At 43.1% G+C, this 20125-nt stretch overlaps 1 protein-coding gene across 4 annotated transcripts in view; it reads left to right on the forward strand.

Annotated features, from left to right (window-relative positions):
• The window catches only part of ATG2B (autophagy related 2B), an 84193-nt gene extending 75243 nt beyond the window's left edge, over positions 1 to 8950 (forward strand). For 3 of the 4 annotated variants that reach the window (XM_032179519.2, XM_058429451.1, XM_058429452.1), the window contains 2 exons: positions 424 to 573; positions 4239 to 8950. In XM_032179519.2, the coding sequence (XP_032035410.1) occupies positions 424 to 573; positions 4239 to 4469 (381 nt within the window). In that variant the 3' untranslated portion in view covers positions 4470 to 8950. Of the gene's footprint in view, positions 1 to 17; positions 133 to 423; positions 574 to 4238 lie in introns of those variants that run through there. The other variant, XR_009210229.1, reaches the window with a different exon arrangement.
• Positions 8951 to 20125: the final 11175 nt, after the last annotated feature.

Raw genomic sequence — 20125 nt, forward strand, 5'->3', positions numbered from 1 at the left:
TTGTTTGCCTATTTCAGGTAAATTGTAAACATTGTTAGCAGAGGATTGATTTCACCATATTTGTATGAAAGGATCATAGCTAAATTTGAAGAAGGCGTTGTAGATTAAACAGAAGTATTAAAGGTCATTCTAGTAAGTATTAAGCTCCATAGACTGATGTGGAAATGTTGAGTGTTCTCAGTGAACATAGGAGGGGCTAAAAATTTAGCCCAATCCAGGCGTTAGTTATTAATTTATACTTTTATGTTCTTGTTATAAAAGTCATCAATTCTTGTGGTAAAGAATTCAGATACGCAGAAGTGTCTTCATTAGAGTTTGTGAGTTCCTCTACTCTTCCTCACTCCCTGTAGGAAGTACTCTGCTGGTCCATAACTTTTCAGACTTTCTTCTAATTCATTTCTTCCTTTTGACAAAATGATCCAGGCAGCTGCAGAGACTGCTTATGATATGGTGTCTCCTGGTACCCTTTCTATCGAGCCCAAGAAGACCAAAAGGTTTCCTCATCACCGGTTAGCCCACCAGCCAGTAGACCTGAGGGAAGGTGTGGCCAAGGCCTACAGTGTTGTGAAAGAGGTAATTGAATACTTGGGTGGACACATCAGAACCCTTCTGTGTGCTTTCCCAACTTTCACCTAAAGAGCATTTAATGGCTTAAATTTATTCTGTAGAAATCCCTGGGAGCAGAATGGCAACTGCCGCTAATAACATGCGCCCATATCTGTGTGAGGTGACGGAAAAGGGCCAGTCTGGGACCAGTAGGCTGACACGAAGACTAGTGATTGCGTGGGTGGATGGATCCTCTCTTTTCACCTGCAGAAGCACTCAGAGAGTGATAGAAACAAATGCCGTGTGATTGCTGTCTGGTTTAACACATTTATACTCTGCCCTGCTTACCTCAGATTTGCTTAAGAACTAGAACTTTTCAGATGAATCTCCCACCCTGATCCTATTCCCATGGCTTCACTATGCTGAACGTGGAACATATTTTTTTTTGGTACATGTTTTTATACAGTTTTATTATATAAGTATGTATTCATAAGCAAAACATACTAGTGTTAATATTTTAAAAGTTTCCATAAATGGTGTTATGTGTCTCATTCTTCAACTTATTTCAAGATAGATCCATGTTAATCTTAATCCATGTAGGTCTAATTTCCACATTTTTATGGTATTTCACTGTATGAATATATCATAATTTATTTATTTTCCTGTTGGTGGGCATTCAGTTTCCATTTTTCCCCTGAAACACCACTATGGGGAGTGCTCATTTAACTGTCTTTTTGTTCATATGTACAAGAAATTCTTTAGGGTCAACTGGGGAGTAACTGTTGGAATCTCGACATTTAGTAAGCATTGCTGAATTGCTCTCTGACACGGTTGTGCCAGTGAACCCTGTTTTTTTTTTTTTTTTCTGGGTGTTGTCAGAGTCATTCCCTGGCATACTCTTTTTGACATTCTTTTTAATATGACACAAGGGAGTTTGAGGTCATTTGACTTATGATTTGTGTTTTAGGATTTCATGAAAGATATTTTTCTCAGTCATATTCTAACAACAGTCAGATGTGCCTAGGATGGTCTTTTACTTGAGAAAAGTAGCCTCTGTGGTCCCAAACGGCAGGAAGTCCACAAAGGTAGGGCCCCAAGAAATGTATTAGTGGGTAAATAAAGGTAAGACCAATGGTCAGCTTTGAAAAAAAGATTTACTGGGGAGAATAAAGAGATAATTACCAGTCAGACTTGCTCCTACAGATGTCAGGATTGAGCCAGCTATCAATAGGCTAAAATTATATCTGTGAAACAGACACTGGAGTTAGTAAGGGCAGTGGGCAGTAAGATGTAATAGCAGTTTGATATTTAACAACTTGTGAAATGGTGGCCTGATTTAATCTATATTAATTTTAAAATAAATGTGTGCTTACTTTGTGCCAAATGTATGGTAATCGCTATTAGAGACAGGCGACATTTCTAATTTACAGATGAGGAAACGGGTTCTGCCAGACAGTGGCCTCCCCCAAGTACCACAGCGAGAAGGGAGTGGAGCCAGGATTGGAACTGGGTATTTGGGTTTAAAGTTTAGTTCTCTTTCTCTAAGCGGTCACTAGGAAGAATGAGGGAAGGGAGGGTGAGATTAGTAAGTGTGGATTGAGATGGTAGGATGTGCTTGTTTGGACTTACTCTGGATTCTCTATTAAAGTTAAAAAAAAAAAGTTCCTAAGTGGCGCTTGGTATTTCTTTTCCATTTTAGATGTCAGTAAGTCAAAGATGAAGAGAAAATGCCTTGTGTGTGTCATAGATAGGCTCATCTTTTAGATCAGAGGTTGGCAGACTAGGCTGCAGGGCAGACCTGGTCATGCCTCTTTTGTATGGGCCTTTGAGCTAATAATAATGGTATTTACAATTTTAAAGGATTATAAAACAAAACAAAACAAAAAATAAATAACAGAGACCATGGCCCACAAATACCTTCTATGTGGCCCTTACAGAAAAAGTATGTCAACCCCTACTTACATAGTTCTATTTGGTGGTAGTCAGGCACTTATGAGGGTGGTAGTAGGAATTATTTGTTGAACACTTGCTGTCTTCCAAACTCTGTCAAGCTCTTGAGATGAATTATTTAATTCTAACAATCACCATAGGAGGAAGGCAGCATTTTAATTCCCTGTTTAAATGACTTATCTAAGGTCACACAGCTAAATAATAGGGCTGAGATTGGAATTTACTTCTGTTGTCTGCAAACATAGTGGTGGTCGGCCACGTACTCTACTCATCTACTCCTGTTTATCGCGGGTGGGATAGGGAGGGGAGCTGGTGGAGAGGGGAGGGAGATGGTGCAGGGAAATGTACAAGTTGTAAACATTTTCTTTGTTGTGCTCATGGTTTCTCTTATTGGCTGTTATCCTCTAGATAGTTTTTAAAGTAGTACTTATTATTTCTTTTTTTCTGGACACTTTTTTTTTTTTTTTTTTTGAGACAGAGTCTTGCTCTGTTGCCCAGGCTGGAGTGCAGTGGCATGATCTTGGCTCTCTGCAAGCTCTGCCTCCTGGGTTCACGCCATTCTCCTGCTTCAGCCTCCCAAATAGCTGGGACTACAGGCGCCTGCCACCACGCCTAGCTAGTTTTGTGTATTTTTAGTAGAGGCGGGGTTTCACCGTGTTAGCCAGGATGGTCTAGATCTCCTGACCTCATGATCTGCCTGCCTCGGCCTCCTAAAGTGCTGAGATTACAGGTGTGAGCCACCGCGCCCGGCCTTCTAGACATCTTTTTTTTTGCTCTGTGGTATTACACGTTTTTGCCAGATATACTGGGTAGATAGGAGGCTCTTGTTAACTTGCCAAAATGATGGCTAGATTCTGGATTAGGACAAGGTCCTTGATTTCCCTGGAGAAATGAAAGTTCCTTTATGCTGTCCCCATCACTGAAGCTGTCACAATAATATAATAATATAATAATAATAATGGAATGTTGCTTTGAGTTCCCTAGGGATTTCTGAGTTAGATAAATGGTAAAGATTCAGAAGTCATGTGAAGTTTTACCACATTGGTTTGACCTACATGTTTGTATATTCAGCTTCAAAGCTTAGAAGTCATTACTAGCGTAGAGACTGAATAAACAAAAAAGAAAGCTTAGCAATCATTATTTTATTATGTTGTGAGAAAGATGGAAAATGCTACTAAAGTTTTGTTGAGAATTATTAAACATGTTCCTGCTTTTTGTTCTCAGAATTCTCTAATCCAATAAAATGTTCTATTTAGCTTTTTATCTTAATTGAATTTTCCATTTTTTTTCCTAATACAGCCAGTAATTTAAAACAAATGAAGTAATTTCCCAGAGCTTAGTAGAATTAGGTTGAATCAAAGGGAACTATCACCATATTTCTTTAGTGAATATATTCAAGAAGTTTTGTTTGTCAAGTTTGATGTAACTGGAGTGATTAATAGTACCAGCAAAGCCCGTATTTCTGTCTTCCCAATGCGAAATTTTAGTTTACCTACATTTCCTACACACTAGTGTCACAACAAAATACTAAGTCATAATTGCCTCTTTCCCTTATCGTTAGAATTCTGTCATTAAAAATAATGATCCTGGGTTATCTAAAATCATGGCATTTTTTTTTTTTTGTCTGGTTACAAACATAATGTTACCTGCTTTAAAAGTGTGTACTGCAGGATAGCTTAGAGAGTTTTCTGACCAGAGTTTGTTCACTGCTCTCCTCTCTCCTACCTCCCACCTCTACGCAGGGAATCACAGACACGGCTCAGACCATTTATGAAACTGCGGCTCGAGAACACGAGAGCAGAGGGATGACTGGTGCCGTGGGCGAGGTTCTGCGCCAGATTCCTCCGGCAGTGGTGAAACCTCTGATTGTTGCCACAGAAGCAACGTCAAACGTGCTGGGTGGCATGAGAAACCAAATTAGGCCAGATGTCCGGCAAGACGAGTCACAGAAATGGCGCCACGGGGATGACTGATGGCTTGGAACTGACAGCGTGAAGTTAAGGAGAGTGGAACCAGGATCTCAAAATCCCGACAGCAGCTTCAGAGGAAGCTCGTTTAATTTTATTGTGCTCATCTCAGGAACAAAAGCATTTTTTAGTTAAATAATTTAACATCAAAACAACATGCAACCAAAAACTTCTGACGTTTATAGTTGATACTTGCCTATAGAAATGTTTGGTGGCTGGTGTCAAAGGTCCTTAAAGCATTTGCTGCCAAGTTAGTGGAAGGCTCACTTTTGTTAAGATGACTGTAATTCTCCTTGTTACCAACGAGAGATCATTGGAAGCTGCCTTCTAACACTCTTTGTGTAGCTCTGTGGAGTTGAATTTTCTTAAGGTTTAAAAAGAATCACAGCTTCAGAACTTTAATTGAAAATGAGAGACAGAAGCCACAGGGGAAGCAAAGCAAATAGGATTTTCAATATAAATATCAGTGTGGAAAAATAACCTATTCTGTTGAATTTAGTGTTCATGCACTTGAGAACAACATTACTTCCATTTACTCCGAAAATCCTTCTGTGGGGGTTTGAGAAAGTGAATGTTGCAGACATGTTCTGTTGTGTTGCACTTTATCCTGTGTTTGTGTGTATGTGTTTTTAGATTAATTCAAGTTGTGTGCTATATTTCTTGTATAATTTATAAAGTTACACAAAATATAAAGAGCAGTAAACTTGTCCGAAAGTTTTTGGCAAAGGAAGGTAACTTCAATGTAATAGCTTCCTTTAAGAGTACAGGAAAATACATTCTATAATGAAGTGGGGCCCATGTAATTGTTTATATTTTCAGTTTTAAGCAGGTATAGTGCAGGCTTGTTAGGAATGTGTGGAAGGGAAGATTGGAAGTGATTTTTCCTCTTTTAAAAGTAAACAAAATTCTTCAAATATGCCCTAGTTAACTATTTCAGCGTACCATTTTTACTTGGTTAACAGTGTACATTTTGATAACCTATCAGGAGTGAATAAAGTGTTTTTATTTAAAGGTGATATTGTTTTATGCTTCCATGAATATTTTGCTTTTCTTAGAGCATATTCATAGATGCAGTACTGTGATTTACCACAAGATAATTGGGAACACTTTCTGAAAATTGATTTTGATTAGTATCAGGTAAATCATTACCTACAAGTAAGAGGGAAATTGTTGTCAATTCCTGACTTTAGATTGATCCAGCAGAAAGAAAAGGTGGAACTTTGTATATATCCACTTTTTAAAGTTGCATGACCTGACTTCCTGTTTGCTAAAGTTGGGGGAATATTACTGAACTTCAGTTTCAGAACTGCATTTCAATTTGGGGCTTGGAAAATGAAGTTAAATCAATTTTGTTCTCTAAATTTTCTAAGCAGGAAAGCAATGTAAACCAAAAATCAAAATGTTTAGAATTTATAAAAATGGGGTTATATAGCTTTTAATTTTAGTTTCCTTTTTACTGCCAAAAAACTTAAAAAGACAACAGCGTAACCACCTGTTTAAGCACCGTGGGACCGTCTCTTATTCGGGTAGAGCCTTGTCCTGGCGACAGACTAACAGGAAGGCGTGCTGTGTTACCGGGAAGGCGCCTCTGGCTGTGGGGTGTGTTCTGACCACCCCACTCAGATGCCAGCATTCTCCATTTGCCCTTAAGGAAACTTGCTCTGTGTGTTAACCCAGTTATGATTAGTCAAACTGGAAAACACTTGATCAAACTTAAAATTGTAAAATCTCTCTAACTTTTGAATATACTTTCCACAGTTATATTTAAGTTCAATTAACTACAGTATAGAGAAAAATAATTATTCTCTTCTTTGCACCCTGAGTTGCAAACAAATTAAGTTTACAAATCTCATTTAAACACATATCTTTGTAATGTAATCTCCATGGTTCTTTCTTTGTTCTACCCTCCTGCACCTGCTGTCGATGTAATCATTTTGGGAACAGAAACGTTGTGTCTCAAAAAGATTCATTGTCAGTTCAGCCAGGATGTTCTTTACCTGAGATTCTGCAAAGATGTTTATCTATATCTGAACACTTCTACATTATTAAATGTCCTTAAACTTTTTCTTTTTTACAAGTGTCTTTTCAAACTTTTGTGATGACACAGTAGAAAGAGTGTGGCTAGAATCCGTGGTTTGCCACATCTGCAGCTTACCAAACGAGTGACTTGTCCAGGACATCTGATCCCTGTAAGCCTCAGCATCTCTCCTGGTAAATGGAGGGTTTTTTACAACAAAGCCCGAGGAGGGGTTTTGGATGATTAGGCTGTGTGTGCCTGTGAGAATGATTGCATGTGGCGTCATGCTTTGTACAGAGCCTCAGACCACTGCGCCTTGTCCATTGAGAGTCCTCTCTGGTGACATCACACTGAGCAGCCAGGGGCCACCTTAGATCTCAGATCTCTCGGAGCAATATTTTTCTGAACTGCCACTGTGCCTGCGTGGTTGGGTTTGGTGTCATGCTTCTGACTAGAGTAGATCGCACATGTGCACCAGTGATGTGTTGAGTCCTTACAGTTTCCCCCCATGGAGTCCCATAAGCAGCTCCATCGAGATCTGTCAGCAAGTTGCAGGACCCCACAATGTTCTGACATGTTAAGACCCCCTTACATCACGAGTAGAGAGGCAGCTGAGGCCACAGCCGTGTCTTCCTCTTGAATGGAGCTAACTTGGAACTCCCCGTTTTCCCTTCCTTTCTGCCCACCACTGAACACTGCCTTTTAGATAACTCAGTGTTTCTTCTAGACGTCATAGCAATAGACTTTCACTTTCATGAAGTTTGGGTACGATTTGGATTCTCACTTAAGTACATATATTTATCAATATTTTTGTAAGGCAAAGTTCACTTAAAAAATCTTTCCAAGTAGCAGTGTGCCTAAGATGGCAAAATACTAAAAACTGGTGTTTCCTGCTCCTGTTGTGTGTCACTTTTCAAGCCGATTGAAATATTTCTGGCTTTTAGGGCATTACTTTTTAACTATCTCCTTTAAAAACGATGTTCTGTGTCTTTATTCAGTTCCAAAAAAGTCCAGACAACTGTGTCTGCCCCTGCAGAGGCTGCTTGTCCAAAGGCAGCATGTGCCACTTCCGCCAGAACACAGCAGGGGAGCCGAATTCTAAAGCAGCGACTTAAAATGAGGAATCCCCGATTGCACTAAATGGTTTCAGGATTGACTAATCATTGTCTTAACATTAACTCAGATTTTCGATGTGTAAAGAGCTGTGTGACTTGGCGTCTGAGAGATCCCTCTGCTTGGCTTTGCTTCGCTTCAGAGTCCTTGCACCCGCATCCTCAGAACTGTGGGCCATGGTGGGCTCTGACGAGCACTCCCCTTCTGTTTTCCTTCATTACCTTTGACCTACTGAAGACTTTAGAGAGAATGTCCGTCAAGTTCTTTTCTCCATCAAGTTCTTTAAGTTCTTTGAAAGGAAGGGACTGTGCAAACACAAAGCGATATTCTTTTGTATCTGCAAATGCATCAGCTGGCCATACCAATTGGTATCAAATAGAATAAAATAAAATATAAATTTTTGAGTCTTAGGTTAAAAAGGAAAGTTATTTGTATAGTTTATAGATAATGAAGGAAAAAGATTTCTTTTTCATTGCAGGAAATCTTGTTTACTGGAAGATAGAATCACTCTTTTCATATAAGACAAATAGTGCTTTAATGCCAACTTCTTTTTATCTCAACATTTTCAGACCACGCTAGGCACACTGCCCCCTTGAACAGACATTATATGCAGAGTTGCAAGTCAGCCAATCTTTTTATTCCGAAGTATTTTCCCCCCGTTATAGTGCCTGCATATCAGAGATACAAAAAGCATCTGACACACCACCGTAATAGGCTTCTTTGGGGATGAGAAATTTGAGTCTCAACAACTCAAGAGTTTGAGATGTCAGCTTTTTTGGTAAACGTAGGTGTTAGAGGTATATTTTGCTTTCCTACAACAATTGTTGGGCCCTTGATTTCAAGCATGTTGCTTCATGGGAAGCACCAGAGTGCCATCTGCTGTATTTCAAGAGATTGTAGATGTCATCTCAGCTGGCTCAGTTATATCTCTAATGTCCCGGGTAGCAGCACCTCCCTCTAAAAATATGTTTACTTTGCTGTTTCACTTGTATTTTGTGTATATGAAATGGCAGCTTCCGATTTCTAGTTGGATTTGTCTTGCATTGTTTGTATAACTTGCTGGTCACCCAGGGCTATTTGCTTTTTGGTAGGGGTGTCTGGTTCAGCTTTTATGTTGATACATCCTGACTTATTTTAGACATTGAATTTATCTCACCACAACTAAAAGAACATATGTGTATTGACTGTCTTTGCTAAGTTTCCTAATTTTTCCTAATTATGGCAATTATGGATGTGAATAAGAATACTGATGCTGTACAAGTATTTTTGTGGAAATGTACCTTGTTAATGTGACTATTTAAATAATATGAAAATAAGAATACTCTTGAAGAAAAAATTAAAATATTTACTCTTTGGATTTTGCTTTAAACACTCTTGCCTTTCACCAGGAAGTGTTCCCAAAACTTGTGTAAAATACTTATTGGGGTGAGGTGTACATCTGCGTCAGACCTTGTTATTGGTAAATGATGTTCCAGTGCCCCTGATGCTTCTGATAGATCTTGGGTCTGTCTGCTACTGATTTCTGAGCTGTATGGAGTTTTAACAGTTCTTCCCTCCCCGCTTTGGATTTTAGTCCCTCTATTAGTTATCCTATCCCTGCAATAAGGACTTGTGGCAAACACACCTCCTAGTTTGATCTCACGAAACTGATAACTGTTTGGAGGAGTATTTTTACTTATGAAGGGAATATTTAAAAGACATACGTATTTTTATTTTATTTATTTTTTCAGGCGGAGTTTTGCTCTTGTTGCACAGGCTGGAGTACAATGGAGCAATCTCAGCTCACTGCAGCCTCTGCCTCCCGGGTTCAAGTGATTCTCTTGCCTCAGCCTCCCGAGTAGTTGGGATCACAGGCACCTGCCACCACGCCCAGCTAATTTTTCGTATTTTTAGTAGAGACGAGGTTTCACCATGTTGGCCAGGCTGACCTCAGCCTGGTCTTGAACTCTTGACCTCAGCCTCCCAAAGTGCTGGGATTACAGGCATGAGCCACCATGCCCGGCCAGACATACTTATTTTAAAAGGCAACTTACTTTAAAAGATTTTGTTGTGACAGATGTCACTATGTAACGTCCACTTTGAACAATTAGGGAAAAATGACAAGTCACACTTCACCCATGGCTCTTGTTGAAAAGAGGGCTGGGGACAATTGTGAGATGCTTACTGTGTGCCAAGTATCCTAGTGTCTTCTTTTTATAATTTCACAGCCCCCGCTCAGAGGCAGTTACTAGAGTCCCTGTTTTCCAGATGAGGAGACAGGTTCAGAGAGGTCAAGAAACTTGCTCACCGTCACATGGTTTGACTCCCAGACCTCATGCTTTTCCCAGGACTTCATTTAAGAAAAACTTGGAACAGTTACCTAACTTAGCAAACACTCTTCACTAATTGGGAAACCACAGAATTTTGCTAGAAGATTGAGATTAAAGGCTCCTAGAATATTTGAGCAAGAAAATGTGCTTGATCTCTTCCCGGCGTCTCCAGCCCCTCTCCCCTCTTCTGGCTGTGCTTAGCCACCCTAGCAGTTCAGTTCTGCATGCTCGTGAGTAGGGGTTAGCGCCACCTGGAAGAATTTCTTTCTATAAATGCTGCACCGCAGGCCACAGTCAACACTGATTAAAGCAAAATCTCAGAATGGGGCTAAAGTGAGGTTTCTCCACCTCAGCAGTTGACATTTGGGACCAGCCTGTGCATTGTAGGATGCAGGGGATGTTGCCACCCTCCCACCCCCTGCTGGCCTCTGGCCACTGGGTGCCAGTAACAAACTCCCCTCCCCCAGTTGACAACCAAAGATGTCTCCAGACGTGGCCAAATATGACAAAAATCCCCTGTTAAAAATCACTGGGCTAAGAGCTCTCCTGGGGAAAATCATGCACAGCCTGGGGCAAGAACGCGCTATGGCTGCCCCCACTCGGATGCTCCGTCTGGATCTCTGGCTGCTCCTGCCGTCTCAGCCCAGAGGCTACACTTCAGGCAGCCTGGCCACCCTCTCTTCCTCTCTATTTCCCACTATAGCCTGCTCTCCTTTCCTTTGTTAAACTTTGCAGCACTCCCCGCATACTGTAGATCTATGTCTGTTTCCCTGTTTGACTTCCTTCAGGAGGGCAAGGGACTTAGGGACCCGGTGCCTAGCACAGTGCCTTGCCCAGAGTTAGGGATCAGCAAATGGTGAATGAGTGAATGAATGAATGAGTGAATGAATGAGTGAATCGGAGTGGTCATCTAGTCCTGTCTGCAGGTGAGGAAACCAAAGCCCAGAGAGGGGAAATTCTTTACCCAAGATCGCATGATTACTACTTACAGATGTCCTTTATTCAATGTAAGCTCACGTTTTCTTGACTTTAGCAATACTTGTAATAATTTTTAAAATATAAATATATATGAAATAAAAGTTCAACAATGATTGAATATTTCCTATGTGGCGACTCCTCTGCTCGGCACTCGACAACACCCTTGGCCACTGTGTCATGGTTCCCAAACTTGTCTGCACATTAGTCCCCTGGGGAGCTTTAAAAATACACCCCAGGAATTGGGATTTAGCTGGTCTTTGGTGTGGGCTGCACTTTGGCATTTTTGAGAGATCCCCTGGTTCTTCTCACGTGCAGACGAGTTCCGAGACCCGGTGCATTACACTGCCCTGCCCCATTCACCAGGGCAGGGGGACATTCTCATTCAGTATCAGCCGGGGTATGTAACATTCACATTCAGTGTCAGTATTGACAATGTAACATTCACATTCAGTATCAGCCAGGGTCCCAGCAGGAATGTGACCACTCCATGTGACAGACAGGTGCTACGAAGGAAATACTCAGCACATGGTGGGCAGCACAGGGTAAGGGAAGCCCACAGGCACCTCGTGGCTGTCTCTGAGCCAAGTGAAGACTTGGTAGCTCTTCGCTAATCCCCTTTCAGCTCTGGGCCTGCCCTGGCCTCAAAGTCATGTGAGCCAATGGCCATTCCTTTTGTGGCTCTCCTTGTTGGAATGGGATTAGGATGCCCCTCCTTCATCCATCTCTCAAGAGACCAAACACCAGGCACAGCTGCAGTCCTGAAAAGACGAAGGGAGCAATTCCCAAAACTTAATAGCTGAAAGAGGGCTGCCTGACCAGAGCTATGACCCTAGGTGGAGGGAAGCAGCCAGAGGCATAGACCCCCACTCCCACTCACATGCCCTCCTGTCTCCTGCTGGAGCCTTCCATGGGTAGAACCTGGCTCCGGCCCAGGCACAGGGTTCTGGGCAGAGGGCAAGGTGGAGAGAGGCAGAAGAGAGGAGAGTGAATCTACTTTGTCTTGTTCATATTTGTACCATTATTTGTATTTTGCAGATGACAAAACTAAGGCTTAGGTTAGGTAACCTATCCCAAGCCACACCATGTACTTGTTAAGGTACACGAGTCACTAGTGACAGCTAGATCCACAAATCTCAGCAGCTTAACAAAAAGGGAGGTTTATTTCTCATTTACAGAAAGTCCAGTTGGCATTCTGGAATATCTGACAGCTCTCCTTCAAGCAGTGATGGAGGAGCCCAGGCTCCTTCCATCTTGTGGCTCTGCATGCCCTGGAACCTCAGAATCCCCAGCTGGGATCTTTGCACAGGAGAGACAGGAGGACCACTTTTATGGCCAGGACATAGCCAGGGAGACAGAAGCAAACATCACTTATGCCCACATTGGTCAGAATTCTGTCACATGGTCACAGCCAACAGGAAACATGGGTAATGGAGTCTGCCTGTGTACCCAGGAAGGAAGGAAAGTGAGGTCGGTGAGCACCTGGCCTGACTGCTACCTGCAGATCATAACCAGCCCACTTAGACTCTGAATGCAGGAATATCTGACTGCAGACCCATGTGCTTACATGCTCTATTGGAATTACATTCCGCTGCACTTGAAGATAATTTGCTGTTGCCAGAGTTAGGAGTATTTTCCCCTGGGCTTGTTTGTTTATATCCCTGAAAGCAGCTCCACACAGAGCAAATCCCATTCAGCAAACATCTGCTGGTGAATGGGGCAGGGCAGTGTAATGCACCGGTCTCAGAACTTGTCTGCACATGAGAACCAGGGGATCTCTCAAAACTGCCAAAGTGCAGGCCATGCCCAAGACCAGCTAAATCCCAATCCCTAGGGTGTATTTTTAAAGCTCCCCAGGGGACTAATGTGTAGACAAGATTGGGAACCACGACACAGTGGCTAAGAGTGTAGACGTTAGAGTTAGGCTACATGGGGCCGAACTCAGGCTCCACTACTTCTGATCTGTGTGGCCTTGGGGAAGTTACTTAACCTCTCTGTGCTTCAGTTTCCTTCTGTATAAAATAATAATACAATTGGTAGGAGGATTCAAGTGCTTTGAACAGTGTCTCTCTGGCACACGGTAAGTATGATGTAAGACTTAGATATTGTTACTGTTTCTTGAATGCCTGCTGTGTGCAAATGCCTGTGCTAGAGAGGAAAGATATGGTCCTTGCTCCCAGGGAGCTCAGAATCCAGTGAGAAGACATCAAACTCTCCACACCATAGAAAAGATAAAAGAAAAAAAAAAAAGATGTCAAACTCTAATATGCAAGAGACAGTTAATCATCCCAGCCATTTGTTTCTTACAAATGTAAATCAATTTGCTTTGCTCCCCGAGAGATTTGAGTGGCAGTTCACAATGCTGAGGAAAGGAACATACACCACTGAGAGCAGTGTTAGAGTTGGAATTCCTGGTTTTGAAGACACCACCTGGTCTTCTCCTGTTTCTGGGTGTCTGGACTTCTGCTTCCCTGGCAGTAAACACAGATCTGGGGTGGCATCAGGGTAGGTGGGGGAGCCAGCTCCTTTTTAGCCTGATATTTAGGATTGCCTACCTACAAGAAAATTTAATCTTAGAGATACAAGGGTCGTATTTAAAAATCAGTTTCAAAAAGGGTGTTGGAGGCCAAGTTTTTTGGGATTTGGAATAACTGAGAAAAATGAACACTAGTGCATCCTTACAGTAAGAATTTCTAAGGCTACCAGAAGAGGACAAACCATTCTTTCAAATTTGGATTCCACTGAAGTATAGAGGAAAACACAACTGCTCAATGCAAAGTACTCACTTGACTTCCAGAACTCTAACGTGAACATTTTGTCAGCCCAGATGTGGCCCAGTTATTTTCAGTGATGGAGACTTCAAGGCAATCCCTCCATAAACTGTTTAGCATTTAGTAAAAGATGAGTGGGAAAAAATGCCAACATCTATGCTATTTTCAATACAGTATCAATGTTCTAATGCTGCAGACAGAAATCCTCCTTCCATTAATAATAAACACTTCAAAGGCCAAATCCAGTTTCCCTCGCCTCCATTTCAGTTTAAAGTTTTACTCCCCCTCAACTCCCACTCTTTCAGGACATAACTATTTTCTTCACACCAGATTCCATTTTAATTTCTTCTTAATTGTCCATACCGCGTTCTATTTGGAAAGCAATCTTAACATGGCCCAGCCTTTAATTTCCATTTGCTTTGGTGCCTATGAACTGGAATTTCAGCCAAATCTCCGCCCTAAAGTTTCACCTTGAGCCACTTAACTTTGCTGCTCCTCCATTTCTGATAAGTATATCTGATGGATGAATCACTATAAGGGATAACACTGTGTCAATGTGGGACACCATTTGAAATTTGGGTAGCTATTGTCAACTGCCTTCCCATAGAAGTTGTATCTATTGACATGCTCACAAAACAGGTTTATTTTTAAATTTTTTTTGAAGAGATCTTTAAACAACCCCCTTCAAGAGGCATCGTTGCCTTGTCCTGTTTCTGTGTTCTGTTTCGCTTTGGAACAGATCTGTAGTGACCCATGTAAGGGCTTGCTTTGAAAGAAAGTGGGTGCAGAATCGTCTGGGGAAAGAGCAGTCTGCCCTTGATGGCAGCAGGGGGCGCCCGCCCTCTTCTCAGTGGAACTTTGGTTTGGAAATCACCCCCTACCAAGCATGGCACCCGAGCCCGTGCAAATTCCGACCCCACGCGCGGTGGGAAGGACTTGGAAACATCCTAACTATCCTAACTCTTTCACGAGGCTTGTCGGTGACAGCTTCCTCTTAGTCAAGGACACTGCGTAGCTTAAAAAGAAAAACATTATGTTATTCCATGATTGATTTCTCCCTGTAAACATGGGGCTGGGGGCCAGCACACCAGGCCCTCTCTCAACATGAAAATTGCCCCTGGTGGCACTTTGACGGCAGATTGATAAAGCCCATGTCTGGGGCATGAGAGAATAGAAATGTGCTTTGTATACAGATAAAGAGCTTCTGTGGCCTTCTCTGAGGATTGTCTACAGATGAGTGTGAAATAGAAGCCTGCAGAAGCTTCTCTGCCAGATCCCTCTGCTGGAAATGCAGCCCCCACCCTCCCAGTCAGGGTGGGAATAGGGTGAGGCAAGTGAGGCTCTCACCTGGGCGCAAAGTCTAAGGCGGGAGCACATCTGTCATCAAACAATAATGCAAAGTTTTAAAAAATAAAAATTAATGCAAAAACATCCATGAGGAACAAAACCTCAAAATTTTAAATAAAGACATGATTTGACATGGCGTCTCTATGCTTGATTTACTTCCCTCAAGGTCACCCTGGTCCCATTGGATCCTGATTGTTCTAAGAACGTTGGCATTTTGTTCATGATGGATGAATCCCATTCTTCCTTTCTCACCTCTTCCCAGTCTTACATTTTCCCTGCCACAAGGTTGGCTATAGGACAGTGAAGGGAAAATCACATTGGAAGAAGCCACAAGGCATTGGCTGGGGGTGTTGTGAAACACCAGGGAATGACCCCAAAATCAATAATAGCGACTAGAAGCTGACGCCAGGTATTGCACTTACAGAGAGATTCCGCTCTAATGATGTTAGCAAATATTTGCACGTGCAATGCATGCCAGAGATGGTTCGGACTGATTGTGCATGGTTGGCTATGTCATCATTCCAGCTGCTGTTTGTGTGATCCTCCTGCTCCCCTGCCATCCCATCAGCGCCTGCCTCCAAGCCTCCCTTTGCTCACTCTTTCCTTCCCAGCACCATGGCCTCTCTCCTTCATTTCATAAAGTCCAATTCTTCAAGGGCTGAAGACCTATAAATGAGCACCCCCATTTTTGTAAGAGAAAGAGAATGAGCTGGATTTTTTAAATTATTATTTTCTTCTTTTCTTTTCCCCCTTTCCCCCTGTTCCCCACTTCCTACTTAGCTCTTTAGAAATGCAATTTATAACCTTCCCTTCACCAGACACTCATTACAGGGCAAGCTTTTCTAACCATGTACTTGCTTAGAAGCTCCAGAGCCTAGCACCTCTCCCACCAGGAGACTGCCTCGAGAGACATTAGTCAATTTACAACCTCAAGTATGCCCGCTAGAAAACTCTCTCCCACCTGGACAGTATCTTGAGACAACAGGCCACGTTACAACCTAGTTCTGCTCTGCCAGATGGTTAAGCTGGCACCACTGCAGGCGGAACTAGGAAGAATCATGTAGACCCCCACCTGCCCTCTCCCTCCCCTGCGTGCCATTCATGCCAAGTCCCAGTTTAACAGCCCCTGCATTCTGCCTCAAAAGCAAAGCAGTACCCTTAAGGCAGGAGCTTGTACTTCTTCCCCTAAGTGAAGCTTTGGAAATAAATCACTTTCTTTATACCAGGCCTTGCTCTTGTTAATTGGACTCTGCCAGCAGCGAGTGATTGAACCTGTGATTCAGTTTCAGTCCTACCACCTCCAAGAAGTCTCTCCAGACAACCAGGCTTTCCTTGAGGCTATTGTTGAATAACTTGATCGGATCAGCTAAAATGTGGTTCTCAGCTGGGGAACGGGGTGATTTTTCCCCGTAGGGGACATTTGTAATGTCTTGAGACATGCTGGTTGCCACTACTGGGAGAGGGAGGCTGCTCTGGACATCTAACACATAGAGGCCCGGGATGCTGGTAAACATCCTATAATGCACAGGACAGACATCCATGACAAAGAACTATCGAGTCCAAAATATCTATAAGGCTAGTACACCTCACATCAGAACTCAACAAGATATTAGTAAGGATTTTGTGAAAAATCTCCCATGAATCAGATTTGTAGTTCACCAACAAGCTTTCTCCAAGGGATAACAGATATTTGAAATTTGCATCCTCTATAGTAAGAGATGGACAGGATAATAGGAGCTGGGGTGTGAAGACACTCCTGTTTTCCCTCATGAGTTCTGCACTAAAGAGGCAGACGGTGGAGTCAGTGCACAGGGCCTGCACTCTCCTCTTTATTACTGATAAGGGCTAGGTTGGAAGGTATCACTCAGGCACGTGACCAGAAAATAGACTTTTTGATACTGAATCCCAGAATCAGGCTGACTTACGCGGGCCCAGGCGATGCTGATGACTTCCCCCACTAGGGCAGAGCCTTTAACTCTATGCTTGCCTTATGGGCAAGAGAAGACCAACCTGCAGTCAGGCACTTCCCAAAGAGTGAGAATGGAGTAAGGGACTGAGCTCTACAGGCTACAGGCCAGGCCCAATTTCTTTTTTTTTTTTTTTTTTTTGAAACTGGATAATCAGAGAAGTCACTCCTCTTCCAGGGAGTGGAGTCAGGGGTGGGGAAGAAGCCAAGAGTTTAGGGAGCAATCCCTCTTCATCAAAACCTGATGAGTTAGTCAGGATGAGCTGAGTTCTGCTGCAGTAACGAAACCCTTGACTCTCTGTGGTTTAAAACAACAAATGTTTATTTTCTCCTCACCTACATGTTTGATGTAGGTTGGTAGGAAACTTTACTTTTCCTAGTCACTCAGAGGTTCAGGCTGATGAAGTCTCCAGATCTTAATGATATCACTATATTAACATAGCTTTTCAGGTTTTTCTACAGCAGAGAAAGAATGGAGGACTATGACCTTGAATTTTCTTCTGCCTAGAAGTGACACACAATTTTGCTTACATTGGCCAAAGCAAGCAAGAAGCCATTCTTAGTCTCTATAGGGTGGGGAATTTCAACGCCTTCAATCTCCCATTTTTCAGAAGAGGAGAACTGGAATTCTCAGTGAGCAGTAGTAATGTCTCCCACAGACGAATGAGGAAGAAGAATTTTCTGCCCTTCACCACCTCCCAACCCCAAATCAACATTGACCAAATGGCCCTTCTACTCAAAAGACAAGCTGCTCAGGAACCATTTTCTAGGGAGCACTGTGTTGGGCTACAGTACTCAGAGTAGAAGAGCTGGCACTTGGTTCCAGAACTCACATTGACGAAGTTGCTCTGTCTTGGGGCAAAGCATTCTGGGCCTCAGTTTTTCCATCTATAAAATGGGCATGATGAGCTTTTTCACATCCTGTGAACTCACTAAAGGTGGGATTTTATATTTTACTTTAACAATTTTACATGCCATGTATTGGTCACTCAGTAAGTGTTGGACACACAAAGCCATGAATGAAGAAGCTGCTCTGATTCTGTCTTAGATTGTGGAGATCAGGATTGGGGTACTCCTTAGTCTGCCATCATTTCACCTAACCCATCAGTGGGTTGTTTTTTTTTTTTTAAGATGGAGTCTTGTCACCCAGGCTGGAAGGCAGTGGTGCAATCTCAGCTCACTGCAACCTCCACCTCCCAGGTTCAAGCCATTCTCCTGCCTCAGCCTCCCGAGTAGCTGGGACTACAGGCATGCACCACCATGGCCAGCTAATTTTTGTATTTTTAGTAGAGATGGGGTTTTACCATGTTGACCAGGCTGGTCTTGAACTCCTGACCTTCTTGGCCTCCCAAAGTGCTGGGATTACAGGTGTGAGCCACCACTCTCAGCCCCATCAGTGGGTTTTAATTCCATCTGATGTTGGCCTTGTGCTTGCTGCAGCCTCCTGCCCGTTCTCCAGAAGCAGAGTGACTAGCTGCCTGGCTGTTGATCACAGATTCATGAGTAAGCCCAGCCAAGACCAGTAGAAGAACCACCTGGCTAAACCCAGCCCAAATGGCCAATTACAGAACTATGAGTTGAGGTGATTGATTTAAACCACTAAGTGTGGGGGTGGTTTGTTATGCAGCATAGATAACTGATACACTGTGCAAGCCATCATCCATATTCTAGTGAAAGTGATCTCTCTGAAATGCAGTTCCAAACATGCCAGTTCCTTGTTCAGTCTTCACTGACTCACATGGCCCAGAGGGCAACAGTCACTCCTTGGGATTGGCATACATCTTCCAGCCCTTGATTTTGTTGGCTGAGAACTTGGGTGAGGGAAAAGTTGCAGGTGGCCAACACTCTCATTGTCCTACTTAACTTTAAGATCCAGCTCAAGGAACCCCCTTTCCTTCTGGAACTCCTTGCAGCAGACTTCATCACCCCATGACGAGACATCTCACACTGAGGAATGATCTCTTTTCTGCCTCCCTTACATGCAGTGAGCTCCTCAAGGGTGAGTGTGCAGTAGATGCTTCCTGGGTTCTTGTTGCAGCCTCCTGCCAAGAGATCCTGCAGCTTTGCTGGGCTCCTCCAGAGACCAGGAACCCACGTCACTGAGGGCCATCAGTTCTATCATGGGACAGCTCTGCCTGTCAAAGAGCCCATCCTTAAATTAAGACAGAATGTGTTTCTCAGGATTTTTTTCTCTTTGATCCCTTTGGGGGTAACACTAAGTGCGTTTGTTCCTCTCTCTGCATAAGTCTTATCTTCTGTGGTAAGCCCTCTGCTGCCATGTGTCTGGAGGGTGTGCTGTTGCATCCTCTCACCAGTCTGATCCCTGTCTTTGGAATCAGCCAAGAGCTGGACACAGTACTAATGGACACTGTCCAGTGCTAAATTAATGGAATATGACCTCCCTCATTTTAGAGGCTATACTCCTTTTAATGCAGCTGAGAGCTGGCAGCTGTTTTGGCAGCTACAGTACACCGAGCCCCTTGTTGACTGAAGCCCTGAAATGTCTTTCTCTCATACTTGCTGGGTCCCAGCCAATCCTTCCTGATAGTTTTCTGTCCCCTGAAGCTCCTGGAAAGTAGGCTTGGCTTCCTGTTTACTGCCTTAAACACAATCCCGGCCATAGGGAGTCTGTGCAATCATCACGGCCACTCAGATGAGACCCCTGGCACTCAGGCCTCTTCTCTGACCCCAGCCTGAGACTGAGACCTGTCACCAGGGCCTAGCGGGCATCTTGGGTCTGAACAGAGTCCTTCAGCAGGAGCCCTGCTTACTCGGTGAGCTTGGACAAGTCTGCTTGTCTCTGGACCTTGGTTTCTTCATCTGTAAGGCATAGTGGTTGAACTTAATGATGCATTCTTTTTAAGGTTTTTAGATTTGCATACAGTGATAAGAAAGATGCCTTGTACTCATTCTTTTTTTTTTTTTTTTTCTGAGACAGGGTCTCACTTTATTGCCCAGGCTGGAGTGCAATGGCACAATCATGGCTCACTGCAGCTTTGAACCATGGGCTCAACTGATTTTCCTGCCACATTCTCCCAAGTACCTGGTACTACAGGTGTGCACCACCATGCCTGGCTAATTTTTGTATTTTTACTAGAGACAGGGTTTCACCATGTTGCCCAGGCTGGTCTTTGAACTCCTGGGCTCATGTGATCTGCCCATCT

This window comes from Hylobates moloch, unplaced genomic scaffold (assembly GCF_009828535.3).
Source record: "Hylobates moloch isolate HMO894 unplaced genomic scaffold, HMol_V3 SCAFFOLD_16, whole genome shotgun sequence".
Lineage (NCBI taxonomy): Eukaryota > Metazoa > Chordata > Mammalia > Primates > Hylobatidae > Hylobates > Hylobates moloch.